Here is a 16,509-nt window from a genome sequence, read left to right as displayed (position 1 = left end):
GGTTTGATTGCAGAAGGACACCATCAAGCATTTGAACAACCCCAGAAAGGCCTGCCTCTGCAATCAAACACAATTTGATTGCAGAAGGACACCGTCAAGCATTTGAACAACCCCCAGAAAGGCCTGCCTCTACCCTTCCATAACATGCAATGAATCTTGCAGACACGAGCCAGTATGAAATATAGTAATTAGAGCCATTTTCAGCCTAGTCGTTTTTGCACAGGGCTCCCTTGGAAAAGACCAAAGCATTTCATTATACAGAGAAAATAGTGTAATCAGACGTCTCTCCCCCTTCTCAACAACCGCGATGACACAATAAAATCCAGAAAGCCCATCATTTACATCCTTCACATACCTAAGGAGCATTGCCTAGAGAACAGAGCATGATCACATTTATTCAAAACAAGGCAAAAAAACTCTTGGTAAGCTATGTGGCATCCATCTTTTTACTCACCGTAGTCCGAGCTGTGATCGAAAACATCATTTTTAGTAGCATTCCCACTTGGTGAATGCTTCCAAGGGCTCCTGTACCAAATCACAGTATGAAATGAATTACCCTTAAAAACTACTATTTACAAAGACCCATCATTAAAATAACTAGAAGTGCAAGGTATAGACTCATGGTTGCTAAATACTACAACATCCCCACTGCCCAAAAGCCTCCTCTTTCCAGAACCAAAAGTGGCTCTATGTTTCTTTTTCATGCTCTAGCTACCATTAAATGGTCAGTAGTAGCCAGTGGATTTTGTGGCCATATAATGGAAGAGATGAATTGGTTCACACTCCAAGAAACAGTAATAACGCTCAAAATAAGATTCCAGAAAATACAAGCAGGGCATACTCTTATGCCCATACATTTACATCCTTTACATACCAAAGGAGCATTAACCAAACAATAGAGCATGAGTGCATTTATTGCAAAACTCTTGGTTAAAGTGATGTAACTTCCATCCAAGCAGTGATGGCACAACACTTTTTGTGGCATCCCACTTGGTGGATGCTTCCTAGAGCTTACTAATCAAAGCATTCAGATACCTTTTACGAAAATACAGGCAGACCCAAATCACCATATGAAATGAATTACCCTTTAAAAGTACAGTTTACAAAGACTGATCAATAGTAGCCGGAGATTTGTTGGCAATATAATGGAAGAAATGAATCGGTCCCACAACTCATGGGAGAAACCTCGTGGGGCTTGCCTTCCTATTTGCTCCTGTCAAGCAAAACCCCATAACCACTCAGTGGGGCACAAGCGTCCAAAACCAGTTAGCACTCCTATATATACGAGACAAAGAATGTACATGTAACTACTCCCACTCCAAACCACCAAAAATGTCATGCCACAGCTGTTGTGAGCTAATCAACAGCAAAAACAAGGCCCCTTAGTGCTGCTGCAAGGCGGGAACGTCGAGCTGTGGAAGGGGTGGTTAACCTGTACACTTCGTGTAATAGCATACAATATGCAGACTCTCCGAGCAGTTTCTGCCCATGTGAGAAAAGACATGACAAGGGCACATCTTGTGCACGTGTCTTTCAAAGCCTGCAGATCAACCCGATGCCACAAAGAATGACACAACCAGGAGCAACAATGCACCGCATTAAGGCAAACTTGCAAGAGTACTTTCAATATAAACTTCCTGTCTATGTTTATCTTTCTGGCCATCGGCCATGATGGCATCTAATTTATCATAGCCTTCCTCGGATTCTTCCTCTTCTTTACTTGTAAACGTCAAAACCTGTGTATTCAAACCCATACTTTCCAAATCTTGGCAATTTAATTGTTCCCTCTCGGCTAGCAGAGGGGCTTCCAGAAGACTAGGAATATTAACCTCACTTTGGCCAATTCGGTCACTACTGTCAGCAATCTCAGGAGCTAACAGACGATATGCAGAGATCTTTTCCTGTCCGTTGTCCAGAGACCCCTGCTCAGCATCAAGAGCTATTAAAAGTCGGTCATGACCTTGCTGAATTTGTCTGTCAGTCTTGTCTGGCGAAACGGGCAACCTAGTAATGTCAACTTCCATGCTATCACCGACCACCATGGCACTGTCTACTTCATCAGTAAGGTTCTCAGCTGTAACAAGAGGAAGTTCACTTTCCGAAAATCTTACACCCACTAATTCTTTGGACGTTGCAGTTTCCGGCGTAGGTTCACTGCCTGGACCTGGTAATGTACATTGCTGATCCTGCACATTCACCATAGCATCCACTTTCACCAAATCTGTATTCAAGCTTGGCCTTACCATTACCGAAATGCTTCTAGGGAGGACAAACGATCCAAATTTAGACTTCTGGATCCGATCCTGCGGTCTTTGAAACACTTTCAAAGCATCCTGCTTGCAAGGCATTGAGAACTCTCTTTAAAACAAACTGCCAGGTTCTCATACTTACACAAAGTATTGCAAGTCAAAGCATAAAAAGACATACTCTCAAGCATCACAAACCTCAAAAGCCTTCTGTGGAAGAGGCGGCCAGATTGTTGGACATGGGGTTGCACTCAACAAAAGATCCTGAGCTTCAGTATCCACCTGCAGTTTCAACATATCTGAGAGCACTGCTCAGCAGAGGTCACATAATCACAAATTAAAGAAAACTCACTTCAAACTCCAAGTCTTGATCTACAAAAGCAGTGGAATCACCCACGTGATTGTTAGCACCTATCGCAATTTTCTTAGCCTCTGACGGTGGTAAAAAGCTAAGATATTCTTTGTACAATTCTGTATCGACTAGGCTAGCCTGTACATTTGCATGCAGCAACAACTTTTGCAACCTCTCTTTGAATTGCTTGCTTGCTTTTGATAAAAACTTTTCTGCAACGCTGTTTGTGCAGACCTGAGATGTTTCAGGAGTTTCCACAGTACTATCTTCCACAGGCTGAACCTTATCGGTCTCAGATTCTAGCCAAGAAACGTCCCCCATCCTCGCTTGATATGAGTCCTCTCTTTGCCGATGAGGGGGGTTTCCATCAAAAGCGGCATCTCCAACTTGACCTTGCCATGGCTCGGAAACACCATCCCATCCTCCTCCAGTTATCCCTTGCGAAAACTGATCCCAGTCCGGGTGGGGAAACCTCTGGCGTTCGTCAGCGTATCGTCCTGAGCCTTCCCATGCATGCATGAAACCTGAAAGAGGACGGTGTCCTTCACTTCCATCTGAAAACCTGTGCCACCCCATTGCAGGGCCATGATCAGAGGCATGTGCTGGAAAGCCAGAACCACCATCGCCCAGGCGAAACCTGCCCCCAAATCCCATGTTTACAGGTCTTGAACCATTTGGTCCAAAAACTTGGGGAACATGGAATTGTTGACCCATTCCCAGGAAACCTGGAGCCATTTGAGGAAATGAAGGAAACAGACCCCCAGGGCCTGGGACTGGCCCTTGATTATGAGCATTCCACGAGCCCATTCCAAAACCACCCCATGTATCACCAGGCCCTACCATCTCAGACCTTCTCGAATGAGCGCCCCCAGCCTTCCTGTCGTACCTTCCACCATCCCTAGCATTAGAGCCCTCCACGAAATTGCTTGGTGCACCCATAACTGTTGGATTGTCTACCCCTGGCCTGTATGGAGGGGGAGGAGGAAGCAAAGCTGAAGACCCTAGGTGGCGATTGGGTGGCAGTGGCCTGCCCATCGGTCCATCGATAGGTACCCGGTTCCCTTGAGAACCTTGGTGTGACCAATCTGGCCTCTCAGCAGTAGAATCATCCATCCGCCTGTGCTTGGTGGGCCCTGCGGCACTTTGTGAAAAGTTTTCGTGTTTTCTCTTCGACATCGAAGAGTCCTTTGAAAGAGCAGAATCGGAACCCCTCCCAAAATCATCATGCCCACGGCCCAAAGGTCCCCTCGGTGAGGAAGTATCTCGAATCCTTTCATGGCTGTAAGGTCGTCTTCTCTCATCATCAGAATCTTGGTTCGAAACTTTGGGTTCCCAGCTTCGCACTTCTTCCTCAGGGCCTGCAAATACCTTTCCTTGATCTCCATGGCTCATTGCATGCCAACTTTGGTCTCGTGGCCGTCTGGTACCACTGCTGCTACTTAAACTTATCTCAAACTTATTCTTGCGTCCAGGTTTCTCATGCAGTGCCCTGTCTCCGTGCAGAATTTCTTCAACCTGTCTTCCTCGAGGCCTGCACAAATTGAATTGCTAGAATAAAAAATCACACTAAATTATAACAGCACTAATCATATTTCATGGCATTAACCTTGAAAATTCTCTATCTGCAATGGTGGTAGCGTCAAAGATATCAGAGTCCAGTGTTCTTTTCGGGAGATTGTCAGAAGTACTTGCATCTTTAGCTCCAGTAATGGACAAAACCCTCTCCTGATCCTGTGAGGAAGTGGATCTTGAAGCTTTTGCTGCTGTTCGGTCCCCTTTATTAGTAGCATGACCCTTGCTTTCTCTAGAATCCATAGGATCACGAAGCCCTTTGGATTTCAATTGCCCGTCAAGATCCTTGTTCTTCTTACCAAATTGATCATAACTTTTGTCTAAGCTGATGCGTCTACTTTCCTTATCCCCTCCATCAGACCTCCTGTTGACTTCTTTTGTACTGCCCAACCTCTCAAAAACTGGTATGGGCGCCTCCTCATGTCTATCCTCCTTCAGCTTTTCCATTTGCTTCCTGTCGTCCTTTCCTCTTTCACCTCTCTGCTTGCTCACATTGAAAAGGCCAAACCTTTGCCTTTCATCCATCTCCCTTGAATGTTTCTGCCTGTCATATATCTCCTTATTAATTTTAAATCTCTCATCTTGCATACCCCCTCCCCATCGCCTTTCCTGGCTTTCATCCCTGCGTTTGCTATGCCTGCTCATGTCATCTTTGACCTTTTCTCGACCACCTCTCTCGCCTGAGCTCCACGCATCTCTTTCTCTCTCATTCAGATCATACATTTTTTCGTACTTCAGAGAAATTTCTGTTTGCTTTCCATTGACCTGCTGATTTTCCCTTTGTAAATGTGTGTCAATCCTATGCCTTTCATTGGTTTCTCTATCATCTTGCCGCCTCTCAAAACCACCTTCATCACTCTGTCGTTTGTTATACCTCACACTAAAGTCCTGCTCCCTTTCACTTCTTTTTCGTACCCTGCAATCAGCTGCAGCATCAACTACTGAATCCTCTCTATGTCGGACCGTTTCTTCCTGTTCTATTTCTAGTCTCCTTCTATCGTGTTTGTACTTTATATGGGCTACTCCCTCTTCCCTCTGCTTGTCAAGCTTCTCACGATCATCCTTAACATTTTCCTCTAGCTTCCCCTTTACCCTTGATTTATCTTCTTTGGGTTTGTCATATTCGCGTTTGACCTCATCCTGATAACTATCCACCATATGCCTTTCTTCCTTTTGATGGCTCAAGTTATCCTTCTTCACACTTTCACTGGTAAGCCGTCTATCTTCAGCAGCACTACCTTCCATTTTTGACCTCCCATCTCTGTCCTTGTCATCCCTGTGCCTGCTGTCTTTAACCCTGCTTTCCTTGTGTTTAGCCTCTATGGCCCGTCCTTCTCTCTCTTTTGAATCCTTAGAAAGGTCCTTACTTTTACCGTTTTTAGAATCATCTTTATAACTGAAAAGCTCCTCCTGCTTTTCATCTTTTGCTTTTACTTCAGAGCTTCTATCCCCCCGAGCCTTTTCAGACTTCCTCTTTTGCTCATGATCTCTCTCATATTTGACCCACCCTTCACGGCCTCCACTCGCATTCTGACCCTCTTCCTTGTTCTTGTCTTCCTGATGCCTGCCTGGTTTCCAAATATCATCCCTGTGTCTGCTGCTGCTTCTTTCTCTCCTAGATTTCACAGCAGCATCATCCTTCAGTCTTTCCTGCCTTGATTTTTCATCCTTGGGTCTGCCCTCACTTATATAGTGCTCTTCATTGTGAAAACGGGACCCTTTCAAATCTCTTTCTTTCCCACTATCCCTCCACTTGTCCCTGTCTCCAGGTCCTTCAGTGCGACGACGAATCCTGCTTTCCAGCTCTTTTTCAAGTTCTATATTGCGAATGACATCTTGAAATAATCCCGTCGAGCCTGCAAAAACCCATAAAACAATCATCATCCCTGTTGAAACATCTTTATATGCTGGTAAAACCTGCTGGCCCACCGTAACTATTCTAAAATCCTGCTAAAACAAATGTGCAAGTCCACCATAGCTATTCTAAAAGATTAGAACCACTGATATTGTGTAGCATACACACCATACTTCATTTTCCTTCAATGACAACACGATCACTGACTCGGCACATGACTGCATTAAGCACATGCAGCAAACAGTGGATACTATTTTATGTATTGGGCACAAACCTAGATTTTCTTACTATTAAACATAAAGATGCCTGTAAGCATATAATCTGTAAGTTCAAAAGGTCAGAAACGTCTCAACTTGTAAAAGGGCTAAAACACATACACAAACACACGGTTAAGAACAAATATACTCGAAAAATAAGAGATATTCAGTCAACAATTATATGTCTGTAAGCATATAATCTGTAAGTTCAAAAGGTCAGAAACGTCTCAACTTGCGAAAGGGCTAAAACACATACACAAACACACGGTCGAGAACAAATATACTTGAAAACTAGGAGAAATTCAGTCAACTAGAGGATTGACGTAGAAGTTCTGATGAAAAACAAAAGAGAAAATCTTACGAGAATGAAATTCATATTTTTCACACAAACTTTAAGCTATCCACAAAGGGCACAAGAGGCAAACTTACACAAACCAAATTCATCTCTTTTTACAAACTCAACTTAAAAGCCATCCACTGTGGGCAATGCAAACACTTGATTGCTAAACATCAAATTCTTACAACACAAACGCAAGACGAGAAAGTATTTATTCCAACATAAGCTCTGAACTGATAAGAGGATTTACGATGTACAAACTTCAAGCAATAAATAATCGGTCTAAACACGATCTTGCAAACTTGACAACATGCTTGTCCAAATCGGAAGTGAAAAATGATCACCTGTATCATGCATGGCTTGCACAATAACTACAACATCCCTTCTTGTATCATCAGTGGCCAAAACTAAGAAAGTCGCTAAGATAAACCATAAGTGAGCTTTTGGCCATCTTAATGTACTTGCTTTGAATTATTTGCAAAAGAAAATGTTGAAATGTCAAACATATTCATCGTCCTCTGAAGACATTTTTCAAAGAGTAAGAAGAACTATATGAAACTACAGTAAGTTCACAATAACTCCCTCCAAAAATTCAAACTCGTATGTAGTAGAAAAAGAAGCACAATGGGTGCATGGGAATAGCGGTTGATTGCTTGAATAAAGAGTCCTCTAAGGTTATATATATGCTCTCAAACAACATTGAAACCATTCTATAAATAAGAATCAAATAAACTCAATTGGCACCAAGGCAAGTTTAAAACAGATAAATTCTATTTCAAACAATTTGAAACAATATTCTCAAAACAGAGTTCAAAAGTATCTAAATACAAAACAAAACTAAAACACAAACCAAAACGCTGGTGTATGTGGAAGAGGGGGCGATCAGCCCCCCATGACTACCAGAACAAGAGACCAATACAACCTTATGTCAGACTGAGAAGTGAGTACCCCCCCGGCCCCATATATAGGTGCCCATGGGGGAGGTCGAGCAATGCATGGCAAAGCCGCCACGACCCAGCATAAAAAGGAAAAATGAGGGCGCCCGGACAAGGTGGGCCGTCGGCCCAGAAGTGGACAGTCGGACAATGCAGCCTATATGCATATGCAAAGGGTGGCCAAACCGGAGACACACTAGCTGTACATGCATGCCCTAGACTTGTGGAGCAACAAAGTGGTGTAAGTCTAACAGGGTTGGTCTCTGTCAATCAAACTTGAAGAATGACTGACTTTCCATTCTGCATCAAAGCTTGGTTCGGTTTCGGATCTGAATGGTAGCATCGTTCTTTTCATGTCAAGGCATGCCCAAAGAGAGCCTTGAGGGAGAGGATGAGGTAGAGAGCTTGAGAGAGAGGGTTTAAAGCCCTTCTTTATATAGGAGAGGATGGAAATAACACCCCCCCAAAAGTTCAAAAGACTTGTCCCAAACAATCATATTTTTAAACTTTGGCGTTCCGGATTCTACCATTCCGGGGCCCGTTCCGGTTATGCCTAGGAAGGGAACCGCATTCTGTTCATGTTTCCGTTTCAAGGAGGCGTCGGGCCTGGGAACGCGTTCCGGGAACGGAAGGACCCCGTTCCACCCGTTCCTTGTTAATCTGCTCTACCTTTATGGGACAGACATATGAGGTGTGTCCCGTCTAGAAACATTAGAAGCATGGTCCTTCTTGCTGAACAGTTTCTCATTGGCGGGAAAACAAGGTTGTGCAACTTGCGTCAAAGTATCACAAGAATCCTGAGGATTTGTGCGTTGTTGGCGAGGGGTGTTTGTCAGTTGATCATCAATGGTAAATTTCAATCTTCCACAAGCTCTTGGATGGTCGAGACTTGCTAGGATAAAGAGCATTCCTGAAGAGGTGATGGCAGTCCGATGGTAACACTGGTCCTCCAAGGTTATCAACTTGAAGAAAGACATCGAAAGGTGAAACTTTTGGTTGTAGTCTTCCATAGTTTTTGAGGCCAGCCCCATTCTGCCACAAGCTACACTTCGAATAGGGATGTGGCGTAACTCAGGGCAAAAATATTCTTGAAAGCTTGCCAAGTCCTTGGAGCATGAAGCTTGGTAGCTATAGAACTCCACCACTCCATAGAATTGTCTTTGAGAAAAGGGACGTCTCAAGAGATTTTTGATTCTTCTCTGTAGTCCCCAATGCATAAATATTGTCAAGCTGCTGCAAGAACTATAAAGCTGACTTGGTGTCATGCATGGAGGTGGATAATAGGGGTAGACATACAAGCTCCAACCGTTATACCCACATGGTGGTGGGGCTAGGGGTTGCCACGTACCAAACTTGCAACATTTGTCAATTCCAAATAGACCATGAGAGAGTATTGCTATGGATTTCATCTTCAAGGTGAGTATGATAATATCTAGACTATTGTGAATAGGTTCAGTAAGCAATCTCACTTTGTCCCAATGAGGAAGACAATGAAGCTAGGTCATTTGACTAACTTGTTGATTGCATACATCTTTCACATTCATACGAGGCCTACGTCTTGTGTCAAGACAAAGACCGCACGTTTACCAAAATGCTTTGGAGAGCAGTGTATGAGAATTTCACTACAACACAAGAATCCTCAACTTGTTTTATCCACAGCCCGATGGGCAATCAGGAATTTTCGACTCACTTATATTCGACTTATTAAAGTGTTATATCTCTAATCAAAAGTCTTCAATGGGAGCAATATTTGCCATGGGTGGAGTGTCACAAAAGTAATGACATGGCAATAGATCTACCAGCCAGAAGAGAGAAAGCGAGGTCGTCCAGTGATAACATGGCATTTGCGTAGCAGATGCAGACACAACAATTCCCATTGAATGCAGCGAAAAATCTATGAGCTGACGTGGCAATTTTTACAAGGAAAAACAAAAATTTTTGGCACTAATTTCATCAAAGCTTTTTGGATCTAGTGCAACCTATTGCTTTTAGGCTAAGGGCCTTTAAATATGAGCCTTGGGGGTTGTCTCTCGCAGATCAATGCATGGTTGCACAATTGCACTCTGCAGAGCGACTCCCCGGCAATTATACTCTGTGATTGCTAATATAAAAGAAGTACCGACAGGGGTGCTTGGTTCCATTATCTGGAAGCGGACCTCGGTCGCTCCGTATCACGATTACTTTTGAGTGTTATAGTTCAAGTGTTAAAAATTATCCACTTTTATTCATGTGTTGCTATGAGATTACGATCTTGTCGATGCCAAACCGATTACAATGGTATCAAAGCTTCAATCAATTCTTCTTCTATGGAGGTTCCCGTCTAATTTTCAGCAGCACACACTATGGATGATGCTAGACAATCTAAGCAAGAATGGGAGCGTACCTCACCTATACTTTTGCCGAAAGATGACTCCAATGGTAATGCAGATTCAAACAACAACAAATCAACAAATAAGCAGATCCCCTCAAGGAAACTCCATTGAGGATCAATAGACTACACATCTTTGCAACCAATTGCAAGTTAGCACCTGTGCAACGCAGTTGATGAAGCTTGCAAAGGATCCAAACAATACAAAGTTTCTGAAGAACCAACCCATTCAAAGGTTCTACGAAAGGTGGCAAGAAGTCGCCAATCGGCCCCTCAAGTCGACCATGAAATTGAAAGCAAAGCCGAAACCAACAAAGCTTTCTCTTTTGACATAGGAGGACTTTGCACGACCTACGGAGCGAAAAATCAATGAGCCAGTAAAGCACATGAGACTCTCATGAAAGAAATGAAAGTTTGAGTCTTTCTCCGACTATCTGGGCAGCAATCTTCTTTTTGAGGAATTCGCAAAGAATGGGTCTAGAAAGAAATAACGCCGATGTGTTAGCTTTGAAGATAACACGACTCCTTCTCCTCCCTCTTCCAATGAGAAAGACTGACGGGAGTCGAGGAAACACACATCTGAAAGGCAGCTCTCGAAGAAGTCACAAGAATTTTCGTTGTTCAAACATCAACACTGCTTCGAAGGATTTTGGCTCCTTCACCTTTGGGACCATCTTTAGCAAAATAGAAATCATCTCTTCGAGAACCAAAGTACGACAATTTTGAGTAGAAGAAAGAGCAAGAAGGAATTCACTGGGGGTCAAAGCATAAAGTTTGACACTTTCTTTCGATACCCAGTAAACTTGGTCTTTTATTCAACAATTTAACACCGCTTTCTCAAGAGGCCATGTATGGAAGCCTCAAAGGTCCAAAAGGTTGCCACCCACCTAAAAGGGAACACCCCGACTTGGTGCTCTACACTTTAACTTCACGAGAAAGTGCATGCAAATTGGGTGAAATTCAAGAAATTGTTTTCAAAAATTTGATTAACACGCAGTTGGAGCCCATGTTTTGACGGCCTAGAATTGTTTGCAAATGCAAGAAGAAGACATTATCTCCATTTACGATACGTTTTTACCAATGGTTTCTTCTATAAATCCTTTGAAGGAGCAAATGGAACGGTACTAATGTCTAAAGAGATACAAAGATATTGTATGAAGCGAAGGTCTTGAGGTATACAACAACTTATGGAGCATGCTATGGACAGTTCCTCACTACAAATAGGATCATTGACTTGTTGTACACATGAGCCTGTGACTAGAGTTGCCGAGATCAAAGGACAAAAAGAAATCCAAGAAGTTGATGCAGACAAAGAAATCTACCACCCCTCACATGTCCATCGAGGGGAAGGCTGAGTATTACAAGTAAGGTGTTGCTAAATTGGCTTTATCTAACAAAAAAATAATTTTGCATGAATTATTACATTTATAAGTCAGAGGGTTTTCTCGCTTTGGACTCCAGGAAAAATATTTCTAAAATGAGTTATTGGCTTTATAAGTAAGATGGTTTTTCTCACTGGAGACATCCCAGACAGATATTTCTAGGGCGTCATTTAAAGTAATGATGGGAGCATTGTCAACGGGAATATATATAAGGCCACCAGGAATGGGTACTTCTGATGCATCACATCGGATGGGTGATAGGGAGCATCGGGAAGAAGTATTCGTCCATCCGGAACAGACATCTCTAATGCCTCATAGGATGGGTGACAGAGAAAGCACACCTTAGGGATGCCTTTCCATGCCCAGTACAACATTGTAGTGAAAGAAGGTTCAATTCAAGAATAGTAAGGGTCAGACAGTGGTGATTGATGTCAAACTCAAAGGCGGATCAACCCCTTGTATCGACTTCTCGCATTTCCAAATTCATGAAATCAGTCTTTTGCTTACTCAATCTTTGGATGACAATAAGATTCCAATTTATCAGAGTCAGAAATAGAGCGGTAAATTTTTCTTCAAGCTCACGCGATTGTTTCTCAAAGGGCTTGCTTGGCAAGTTACTAGAGGATAAGATCATGTACTTAAAAGTAACCGCTCAAAATCATCCCATCCAGCTCCAAATCAGCACTAAATTTATTTGTAGAAGGTTTCTTCGCACGATCTTACCCAATAGATCAAATAGTACGATCGAGAACTGCCAGATACCAAAGCAATCAATGATCTTTCGAGTCATTTACAAATCATTTTCGCTTTAAAAAATTACTTGGACTCTTGGTAAAACTTGAGCGTGATCGCTCTTTGTCAAACATCCTTACCTTGTTCGTAAAAGATAAAAGCATCCACCTTTTGATAAAAGGCTTGCCCTCTCACCTAAGTTTGAGGGTCTTCTATACAAAACTCGGGAGTTGGTGCGTAAATCTTCAGCTTTCACTCTTGAGTGATCTCTCTTTGTCAAACGACCTTACCTTGGCGTAAAGGATAAACACATGCACTGTTGCTAAATTGGCTTTATCTGATAGAAAAATAATTCTAAATGAATTATTGGATTTATAAGTGAGAGGGTTTTCTCGCTTGGTAAACCAGGAAAAATAATTCTAAATGAATTACTGGATTTTAAGTGAGAGGGTTTTTCTTACCAGAGACATCTGAGTACAGAGTATTCCTAGTGCGTCATTCAACGTAATGACATGAGCACTGTGAAAAGGAATATCTGTAAGGCTACCAAGAACGGGTACTTCTGATGCGTCACATCGAATGGGTGATAGAGAACATCAAGAAGAAGTATCCGACCATCTGGGAACGGACATCTCTGATGCCTCATAGGATGGGTGACATAGAGCATCGTGAAGGAGATTGTATCGTAAGTTCGATAGGAAAGGACTAGGTGATGGGTATTTTTCATGCCTCACAAGGTGGGTGACGAGTGCATCGAAAAGGGAATATCCATAGTTAGGAGGAAATTCCGAACTGTGTTAGAATTGTCCACAAGGACAAGCACTTGAAGGAAGATGGGTTCAAGGTAAGCTTTGAGGAAAAACGGATGCTTTCTGAGAAAGCGGGTTGCTTTTCGAGAAAGCAGATGCTTTCCCGCAAGAAAGTCTGTGTCTGCATTGCAACTGTGTATGTGATTGCACCGAGGGACGCCTGGGAAGTGCTGTGGAAGCATTGTTTTTAACGTATAGGGTTTTGTTGAGTTTTTGGCCGATTCAGACTATTTTTAAAATACGCCAGCTGCCTCCTTAATAAGTGGGCAGCTACCTGGAAAATAAAGCAGCAAAACAAGCAATTTCTCTCTCTCTCTTTCTGGCGGAAGACCCAAAAAAGAAAAATTTTCCGCAATCTCTACGAGCGTAGCAGCCAGCGCTCAGTTATTCCTAACGTGGCCAGGTAGCTATAAAAGCATCACATGCCCTCTCTCAGAGAAGAGTTGCCAGCATCAACAAGAGAAGACATTGCCGCCAGAAGACGCAAGAGATCACGAGACTACGAAGCACGGAGGTCGCTTTTCCCACGCAAAGAGCGAGAGGTATTAATTGTGGATTCGCCATATGAATTGTTGTCCCGTGTTTGTGTGTGTTTGTAGGTGTACTTCCTCTTCACGAGGGAGTAGGAGCAGAGGAAGGCATGAGTCGCTTTAGGAGAAGAGCGCTCTGAGGAACTAGAGCCAGATCAGCCCAAGGGTTTTGTACCCAAGTTTGGGAAGTAGATCCACAAATCCGAGAGTGGTAGACTCTTGAGATGTAATCCGGAAGTTAAAATTCCAAAGGGAAGGTGTAAGGTGCAGCAGAATGAATGTTGTTCTTTCTCAAGATAAGTGCTCCATAATGTGCTCAAGGTTCTTTTTGTTCTTATGGAAGGGAGAGCCTTCCGTTCTAACTGAGAGAGTGCTATGATCACAACAAAGTGAATGGACACTGTGCGTGCAAGTGTATGAGACTGAGAAATAGAGAGAGAAGAGAAATACGACACCAAGACGGTTGTAAAACCCTCCTCCGAAGGCCCCACTCTCGTCGGCGAGAGTGGTCTACTATTGATTGCACAAACCGGTACAAACTAAATGCATGTGACTGATGCAAGTCTAAGCTAGGTTGATGTCGACGACGGGGATGGCGAGATTGACGCTATGGCCGAATCTTCTACTACTCTTTATCTGCTGTCCAAAAACGGTAATGGGCTGAAATCTGCTGTCCTTCTACTGCTGTCCAAAAACGCTAATGGGCTGTAATCTGCTGTCCTTCTACTGCTATCCAAAACCGCTAATGGCCGAATTCTGTTGCGGCTGAAAACGCTACGGAAAACGCTGCCCTAGCTGATCTTTATGGCTGGTCTTTATGGCTGAAACTGTCCGTGCTTATCTGCTGAAATCTGCTGATGCTAATGCTGAAAACGCCATGTACAAGGGAGGGCGATCTGGGCTCCAAAACACTAGGGTTGCAAATATGGAAAACACCAGGCTGAGAACTTCTTGGCGATGAATGTCTATTGAGGAAAAACGCTAGCAACTGAGACTCTTTGGCGACACTTGCTTGGAGGGAAAAACGCCAAGAGAGGAAGTATGTTGGCGATGGTACTTGATGAAAAACGCTAAGGAGTCTGCTTGAGGGAAATCCCCCCAAGGGGTTCTTGCTTGAGAAGTTGCCTGTTGAGCGGTGTAGCTCCTGCTGCCTGTGCTAGTCTAGGTTTGCTTATATACAAACTTACTCAATTTGCCCTACCTACTTTCCAACAAAAGTCGCTTAAAGATAAAAAGTGAAAAAATGTCAAAAATAGGGAAAATAGGCTAAATGCACCGGAAAACTCCCCTGAAGGATTCTGATGGATTCTCACGGGAATGCTTATGATCATGCTATGTGCAACCAGAGGATATGCATCTACACTAAGTGTCTGGGCATGCATGGTCTGCGAACAGACTTACAAAAGTGCCAGAACACTTGCTAATCTAGACTGATTGGACTGACTGAACCCTTGTCGTGATGTAGCTTGTCCACGGACACATAGGGTTGGATGTGTCACGTGACATCCCCTCCTTTTCAAAGTGAGGTACTGGTACTGAACTGTATGGCGTCGAGGGAGATCGCCAATAGCATCCGGAATCCTAGAAGGGACTCTTCGCCGGCCCACCCTTATGTGTGGGTCGTGCGGTACTTGAAGTTCATAAAGGTCCGCAACGCTTGCTTCTTTGGGCCGCGCCGAAAGCGACACAGTCTTTTGTGGCTCCTTCAATGCTTCAACTTCGTCGAGTGTCATGCTTCTTTCTTCTTCAAGAATCTCCATGGCTGAAAATTCCTCAACCCATTTCCAACACAAAACCATCAACATACCTATTCCATGTAAAGTGAGTGGAAAAAATCATGTCGTCCTAATAGATCGTGCATGCAATGTAGATGAACAAAGAGACGGAGTGTCAAACCGCTCACCACACACACGCAAACAATGAGATCGAATCTTGTCTTTCCGATCTAAATCGATCAACCGTGGCGATTCACGACGGAATGCCCATGCTTTGTGCTCATACTTTCATGTGTTCTTTCTACAAATGTGTCATGCGAAGGAAGAGACATGGAATGTGACTTCCTTGAATGCATACTTTTCAGCTTTTCATGAACAATCCGCATACATTCATGCTCATTCATGAGTGAAACGTGCTCAACGTACAATATGTCATGCCTAGGAAAAGAGATCACATAAAGACGCTGACTAAAATACAAGAAACACTCGAACAATGCGTGCATATGAATCATGTGAACACATAATACTTCCTATGAGCGTTCTTTGGACCTAGGCTCGAGAGCCAAGATCGGTTCTTCGTGACTAATCGAATCTGCAACGAGGTTAGCTTCGCTAGAAAAAGCATCAACTAACTCATCATCCTTGTGAACAATCACGTCATCTTCATGCTTGTGAGAAATCACATCTTGATCATGCAAATCATTCTCATTCAATTCATCATGCTTCTCATAATCATGCAAATCATTGTCATTCAATTCATCATGCTTCTCATAATCATGCAAATCCTGTGTGTCATGCTTGGGAGAAGAAGAGACTAAGTGTCTCCTTCTCCTGAATCCGATCAATCCTCGCATGCACATTAGCAATGAGAGAGGGAGAATGAACAACTTCCTCTCCACGAATGACAATGGGAGAGTCACTTTTGGCATTGAGAGTGAAAGTGTTAGCCTCCCAATCAATGAGAGAGTTAAGCTCACGAAACCATTTAATGCCCAAAATCATATCACAACCTGAGAGAGCAGAGACAAAAAAATTTCTATGGAAAGCAGCTTGTTGAGCTGTAAACAACACACCAAGACACTCTTGCATGATGAGAGAGTCCATACCGGGAACAAAGCCAGAGACCTCGAGAGGAGATTTCTCACTAACCTTTAGGCGGGCTCTCTCAACAAGAGAGTGACTGATCACATCATGCATACTACCTGGGTCAAACAATATGACAAAACGCTGCCTCGTCATATACCATAACATTTCATGAGAGAATCATCAATGGGAGGGTCAGGAGAAACTTAGGGCACACTCGTGTTATTAGTAATTGCATTGACAGAGGAAGTGGGTTCTGTGGATTCTTTAGTGTCACAAAACGGGAGCGTACACGAGCACTTAGAAAATCTGAAAATTATAATACTTTGCAAACAT

The 16,509-nt window shown here is 43.2% G+C and overlaps 1 protein-coding gene across 1 annotated transcript in view; it reads right to left on the bottom strand.

Moving 5' to 3' along the window:
* Positions 1-1,054: 1,054 nt before the first annotated feature.
* The window catches only part of LOC147452837 (uncharacterized), a 78,013-nt gene continuing 62,558 nt past the window's right edge, over positions 1,055-16,509 (bottom strand). Inside the window, exons 2-5 of the mRNA XM_086518435.1 lie at positions 4,205-6,026; positions 2,599-4,129; positions 2,445-2,528; positions 1,055-2,333 (exon numbers count right to left, since the gene is read on the bottom strand). Coding sequence (XP_086374561.1) covers positions 1,599-2,333; positions 2,445-2,528; positions 2,599-4,129; positions 4,205-6,026 — 4,172 coding nt within the window. The 3' untranslated portion in view covers positions 1,055-1,598. The remainder of the gene's footprint in view (positions 2,334-2,444; positions 2,529-2,598; positions 4,130-4,204; positions 6,027-16,509) is intronic.

The sequence above is a fragment of the Adiantum capillus-veneris genome, chromosome 8 (genome assembly GCF_014529385.1).
Source record: "Adiantum capillus-veneris isolate H3 chromosome 8, ASM1452938v2, whole genome shotgun sequence".
In the NCBI taxonomy this organism is placed as follows: domain Eukaryota; kingdom Viridiplantae; phylum Streptophyta; class Polypodiopsida; order Polypodiales; family Pteridaceae; genus Adiantum; species Adiantum capillus-veneris.
Note: the sequence above shows the minus strand (reverse complement) of the source record. Positions and strands in the feature narration are given on the sequence as shown.